Source organism: Phaethon lepturus, unplaced genomic scaffold (genome assembly GCF_000687285.1).
Source record: "Phaethon lepturus isolate BGI_N335 unplaced genomic scaffold, ASM68728v1 scaffold27679, whole genome shotgun sequence".
NCBI classification, from domain to species: Eukaryota; Metazoa; Chordata; class Aves; order Phaethontiformes; family Phaethontidae; genus Phaethon; species Phaethon lepturus.
Window position 1 is genome coordinate 4,186 of NW_010564568.1, and position 6,788 is coordinate 10,973.

The 6,788-nt window shown below is 51.1% G+C and overlaps 1 protein-coding gene across 1 annotated transcript; it reads left to right on the top strand.

Moving 5' to 3' along the window:
• The first annotated feature begins 220 nt into the window (after positions 1-220).
• On the top strand, positions 221-6,250 carry TCTE1 (t-complex-associated-testis-expressed 1). Its single transcript, XM_010294914.1, has 4 exons — positions 221-401; positions 2,298-2,866; positions 3,690-4,139; positions 6,074-6,250. Exons 1-4 carry the CDS (start codon positions 221-223, stop codon positions 6,248-6,250), a joined length of 1,377 nt encoding a protein of 458 aa, XP_010293216.1.
• The last annotated feature ends 538 nt before the right edge of the window (positions 6,251-6,788 follow it).

Sequence of the window (6,788 nt, forward strand, 5' to 3'; positions counted from 1 at the left end):
TAGCTGTTTTGCTGCAGTGCTTCCAGTGCGAGCAGGGGAGGCAGGCGAAGGGCAGGGGCCAAGTGCATTACAGGAGAGCAGTGCGAGCAGAGCATTCTTATCACCGGCCTCTGTCTAAAGTTGCCTTTTTCTTTTGCAGGCAGCCCAGCTGGAAAATGGTGACTCCTGCTCTCAAGCAATTTTCCTCTTGCTTCTCCTGAAGAAGTGGGTCGTGAGCAGGATGCAGCAGCCAGCGGCTGGTGACAGGAGAACAGCCGTTCCCTCGCCGTATCTACCCCGGACCAGCCTCGCTGCTGGCTCGTACCATACGCACCGCATCATTGAGGATCCTGAGTGGTCCCTCGCCGCCGTCCCCCACCTCACCGAGCTCTGCCTCCAGCACATCGTTCACAATTTCGGAAGTGAGTGGGAGTGTGTTTCCCCCAGGAGACACGGAGAGCAGAGGGTCAGCAAGGCAGGCAGATGCATCTGAGAGGCAGTGTGGTACAAGATACTGACCAGCCCTGTCAAAGGAACAGATAGGGAGAAATATCCCCCCAGGCAGCTAGTTAACCAAACTGTTTAGTTGCTTAGTACATACTTGTACACTCCAGGGATGGCTGTAGTCCTCTGGGCTGCTATCCAAGATGTGTCTCTGCCCTAACCTTGTCGTGCCGTTTCTTCTTCCTTCCGTGCTCTGCTGGGCTGACTTACCTCAACCGTGGCCGGGGCTGTGGAGTCGCTGTTTCCTTCTCTCGGTTCATGTATGCATCACTTGAGGATGGAACCCCGTTGTGCCGAGTGCTGTACAAAGAGATGGAGAATTGCTCCCTGCTCAGAGGAGCTACCATCTCAGAACACGTACTGTTCTCACAGTCTCAGGCCTTCCCTCCCCACGGCTTTTGGTGGTGATGTGACAAGTTATATCCTCAGGCGGGGAGTGTGCTTTTGAAGCAGGTGTACTGATGAAGCATAGCAAAACAGCAAAAGCTTGTCTCACCTGGGAACTGACTGGGAGAGGGGAAAGAAAGGGCCTGTCTTTTTGGCTGACTCAGTGGCGTGGCAGCAAAGACTAAAGATAGGTCTAAGACTGTGTCCACATGGGGACTATGAAGACAGTACAGAGGAGCTCAGTGCTGCCTTACACCAGGAGCTGATGGTACTTCGGGGTCTGAGCTGGGAGACCCTCACAGTCCTATCAGCCTGATCAGTCAGTCCAATGCCAATGGACCTACATTGCGTGCTGCACATAAGAGGAGCATCCTTGGTGTCTTGGGGACCCTGATGCCATCACTTGAGCTGTGCATCTTGCCCACTACTGTGGCCCGAGTGAGCGGGACTGAAGCTAGCCCAGTTCTGCCCATACACGTCCCACCTCTGCTTGTGTTGTAGGGCTTTGTAGAGGCAGTCACTGCAGTGCCAGCTGTAAGACACTGGAGCAGAGACTCCAGGATGAGGCTGTGGTAAAACTCTGGGTGTCCTTAGGAAGGAAATGCCACAGAGACAGAGGAAATATAAAGTTAACCCCACTTTGTCTCTCAAAATTTGATTTCCCATGCGCAGATAGGCCTCTCCACTGACGATTTCTGTTACTGTACACCACCGTGTACGTATCACCAAGCATTCATGGTGTGAATACACATGGCTTTTCTCCGGCATTTCTTACCACAAAGGATTTCCACCAGAGAGAATCCAGCTGAGACTTGGGGCGAGCATCAGGAAGCAGACTGTGGGGAAAAGACAACCTTTATTTAAACAAGGTGGACCTTGTTTAGGCTGAGAGTGTGTCTTAGGAATGGGGACCAATGTGGGGTAAGAAAGACAGACACATGAGTTAAGATAAAAAGGCACAAGGACTGGCATGAAGAGCACACAGACAGTTGTTCTCAAATACTGTCCTTCAATATGCTTAGAAACCACAGGGAGAAAGTTCAGCAAATGACAAGCCAAGCTCTCCCATCGCTGTAAGGCTGCATTAGCTCTCTTGAGAGCAGAAGTCCTCCTCTGAATATAAACTGCATTCAATCTAAATTTAAACTGGGAGCTAAGTTTCTGATGCAGTTCCCAGATATTACGGGAGAAAACCCAATTACATTGATGTTTTATTGTAAAAGTTAGAAATTCTACACCGAAATGTAGGAGATGAGCCCTACACATTTTCTGCCAGCTTAGTGCCCTGCACCAGCCGCTGGCAACCGAGGGCCAGAATCAGCAGAGGGGAGGGCATGGGCACACAGCTGGGGGCCCAGGCAGAGCCATAGTGCCAGCTGTGGTTCCTACAGCCCAGACCAACCTTTCCTCCTCTTCATCCCCTCCAGAGAATCCTATTTTGGACCGTCTTCTGCCTGAGCACCAGAGGAAGGTGCTGGACAGGCTCTCCACTGGCCTTCCGCTCGCTGTGACTGCCAACCTAATAAGCGACGAGGACTACTGGAAGAGATGCTGCACTGAGCGCTGGCAAGTGTGTGACATCTCCAACTATGGAGACAGCTGGAAACGGATGTTCTTCGAACGTCACCTGGAGAACATCCTGAAATGTTTCATCCCTAACACCACAGACCCCAACCAGGTCCTAGAGCTCATCCCGCTCTGCAAAGACTATGTGCGGAAACTGGAGGTTGATCAATTCCTGCCACCGGTGAAGGTGGACCAAAAGGAGGAGAGGGATGACCTCTCTGACACAGTGAGTGATTTTGGTCCCAGTGGGGTCTCTGTGCATCACTACGACCTGGGAGTCCTTATTACTGCTCTCCCTCACCTTGAAGAGCTTCATCTCACTTACGGCGTAAAGGACTGCGGCATGAACTTTGAGTGGAACCTCTTTAACTTCACCTACCAAGACTGCAACAACCTGGCTGCCGCCGTGAAGATGTGCCACAACTTGAAAGTAACATGGCCCAAATGGAACCTTTCTTCCTCAGCTAGATCTTGAAATTGCCTGGGGGTAGAAACCCAGGCACTTGGTGGTTATGCTCAGTAAATATATATCAACATGCCCCAGAGCAGCCAAGACCCCCAAGAAGAGCATGGGGAAATATTCGCCTTTGCCTTAGAGTGATGAGGCTTTTTCTTTATGGGTGCTAACACAATCCTCAGTTCTGTGCCAACTGCAGTACAGATACTCAGTCCCTCCAAAACGTCATCAGGCATTGCTAGCCCGAGCACAGCCAGAGGGAGCTGGCTGAATGCTTTCCCCACAGATTGGCATGCTTTGGGTAATATTCATCTGCTCGGCTTCCAGAAGAGAAATTACCTCTCTTGTGGCTATTGAGGTGCCCTGGCCATGCAGGGCATTGCCCTTCACAGAGAGCACTGTGGTTACCACCAGTGCACATGCTCATTCAGTGTTTGACTGTGATCTGGGGCGAGTTCTGCTGCTAACTCTCTGGAGATGTTTGGGCAGCTTCATCTCACTTTAATTTAGCCCCCCATATCAGATATCCTGTGGAGTCAGAGGAGAGGAACAGGGGTTTCCAAGAGATGAACCATTCCTCCCTAGAATAGGCATGGGACATCAGTGGCACGTCTTGCCTGTTGGAAGTATCTGCCCGCTATAAAAGCAACTACTTGAGCCTACTGGCTAAAGGTGTCTGAAGTCAAGGGAGATGAATCCTATCTGGTGGGCCATGGGTTTAACTCTCTTGAGGTCTTGTACAAAGCTCAGTCCAAAGCACTGGCAGTTTTAGTGTCCCTGTCCTTTATCCCCGCAGGTTTTCAAGCTGACACGCAGCAAAGTGGATGATGACAAGACCAGGCTGCTGGTCCATAACTTGCTGGATCATCCCTGCTTGGTGGAGCTGAACTTGTCCCACAATCTCATCAGGGACCAGGGGGCACGAGCTGTTGGCAAGTTGATCAACCGCAGCAGATTAGAAATCCTTGATCTGTGTAACAACCAGATCTGTCACCTGGGGGCTCAGGCTCTTGCTCAAGCCCTGGCTGAGAACTCCACCCTGACCTCCCTGAATCTGCGCCTCAACTGCGTGGAGGACGAAGGCGGGGAGGCGATCGGCCGTGCCCTGCTGACCAACACTACCCTGAAGTCCATCCATCTGGGAAGTAATAACCTGTCAGAGACAACCGCTACGCTTTTCTCCCAGGTCCTGGCTCAGAACACCGCCCTGACGAGTATCAACTTCTCGTGCAACCCCCTGGGGCTGGTAAGAGAAACCCCTTCTCCCTGCAGTTTGCGAGCCTGCGTGGTGGTCGTGCAAAGCAGATGCGGAGCCTGCCCTGCCTCAAAGCTGCGGGGGTGAATGCATCCCTCGCTTCGCAGTCTTGCTGCGAGAACAATCAGTTGCAAGAAGTGAAGGGGTTCCCAGCAGACGGCAAGAAGGAGAAGGACATCTTCCATGCACGCACACGCAGTTATCTATCTACCTCACTCGTTACATCTAGCTCTATTCATAGGGCTGAACCTGGCTTCCAGGCTTTGGGCTTTTAGGTAGAGGGATTTTCCCCCGAGGAAACTGAAAACCAGGGAGTATGTCTGGGAAAAATCACAGCCGCTTCACACACGTGGGAGTAGATAATAACGATAGGCGGCATGAGACGAGGGCCTTGTGCATATCCTCTGTGCTTGGGATCTGCTGTGCCATCTGTCACTCAGCAGCACACAGATAGTGTCACCCTTCCCAGAATCTCTCCTTGCCCGTCACACACTCAGTGTTAGAAAATTGTCTTTGCTGTTGAGCTCCTTTAACTCACACTGCAGCTCTGGAGGGGTGCGGTAGGTCAAAAGTGTCACGTCTGGGTGCTTATAAGTGGCTCCTAAACCGCAGGCTCACATTTTCTAGACGGAGGAGCATCCACAGATCTTACTGCATCCCTAAGAGCTGCAGTATGCAACATACCCACAAACCAGACCGCTTTTCTTCTGCTGATTAAAAAGAGCTTTAGCAATCTGAAACTAGACAGCCAAATGAAATCATGCTGGCTTTTAAACTTTCTGCACAGCCTCAATTTTTCTCACCGTCACAATAAAAAGACAGCAAGACCAGCTGTCCCCGCTGGCAGGAATATTGACATCAGTGTTTGACAACGGTTTTAAAAGGATTTGATGGCAGAAAACCTTTTGTGAGTTCTGAGTTTTATGACCCTGGACATGGAAAACCATTTGAGTTTAATGATACAAGGAGGCAAAGGATGGATAGGATAGAAGGATTTTTGCTTAGTAAATAATAATCTCTGTGCTTAGCATCTTCCTTCTCATGAGCTCTCCTGGTACCCATTTGTGAAGCTCCACAGCAGCCCAGCAAGTGGGCTGGTGGTATTATCTTTGGGGGGAGATGGGCATCTTTGCTAGAGATGCATCGAATTCTGACCTCTGTACCCCATTAAAAAGAGACTCCTTCCCAGTCCTTTTTGCTCTGTCCTTTTTGGCAAAAGGTCTAAGAGGCAGGGTGCTGGCATGAGGGGACCACCTGGATGGAGGAGTTGGGGGCAGGAGGTATACTTGATACCTAAAACAGAATAGCTGTGGAGGAAAAAAAAAGTCAAATTGTCACATCCCTAAAGATGGTGCTTCAGGTAAGGGAGGGAAATGCCCCAAAGTGAGTTGCCTCCCTAGTGCTATCCATATCGCATTTTCTGTCCCAGGCAGGCTGGACTTCAGTTGCCTGAGGTGTTCCCCCGAGGGAAAGCCAGCCCAGCCTGGGAAATGGCATCCAGGCAGGAGACTGCCAGCTCCGGGGCTCTTGCCACTGCCGAGACGAGGAGCAAGCACACCTAATCACACCACCATTTGTCCCCAGCCAGCAGTGAGCTGGGGCCCAGGGGCAGGGGAGAGCAGAGACTCCTCTCAGGTTATCATCACCAGCCGTGCTGTTAACCAGCCTGAGCTTGAGGACTCCTGACACGGTACCCGGAGGGAGTCATTAGCACGTGTCATATCACTGAGTGCTGCATAAGGTTACACCTGTGAGCAACATTTCGGGCTTGGGTGAAGGCCTTCGTCACTTTTGGCACCACCTCATGGGCTCCCCACCACCAGCAGCAGGGAAGTGCAGGAGAAGTTGCCCTGGGGAGGAGGAAAGGGCAATACACTTCACTTTTGGATCTCCTTCTCTAATCCCCTCTTCTCGCCCATTTGCAGGGTGGTGGGAAGCAACTGCTTGAGGGGCTGGTGGATAACAAGGCTTTGACCGAGTTCGACCTCCGCCTGGCAGAGGTGGGCCAGGAGACCGAGTACCGCATTCACCAAATTGTGTGGGCCAACTGGGAAGCGGCAAGGCTGGGGTCTCTGCAGCACCCCCACGCCAACCTCCTCTGAAGAAAACGCTCCAGAGAGCAATGAGCTTTGCAGGTGCAGTGTTGGAGATGATACTTTACCTGAGGCTTGATTTTATTCGTATTTCTGAAAAACGCTCAATTTGCAGTCTCCACCGCAGCCTTCCCCAGACCTCCATCATCCAACCTATGACTTCACAGGAGACAAGCATTAGCCCTCATGGGACTGTAGCAGCGTTGTAGAAGCAATTTGCCTCTTGAGCTCTCTCTCTCTCACTGTACCTGAGACTAACTCTTACATGCTCCAGCAGCAAGCTTAGTCCAGGCAACTGGATGTTGTTCCACCTGTAAAACAGCTGAGGTGAAGTCTCCACCATCTAAATGGTCCAGACCTAACCTTCAGGACAAAAAGGTTCTTTAGGCTTTTTTCCTGAGGAGGACGTAAGATGCATAGAAGACAGAGGGAATGCTGTTTCTAGTTCTTCAGCAGCTTTTTCTGGCTATTGCTCTGCTCAAGGATTTATTGGTTTTTACAGCAAAAACATAGGAGTCTCAGATATGGGTGGTGAAAAGTAAAAAAA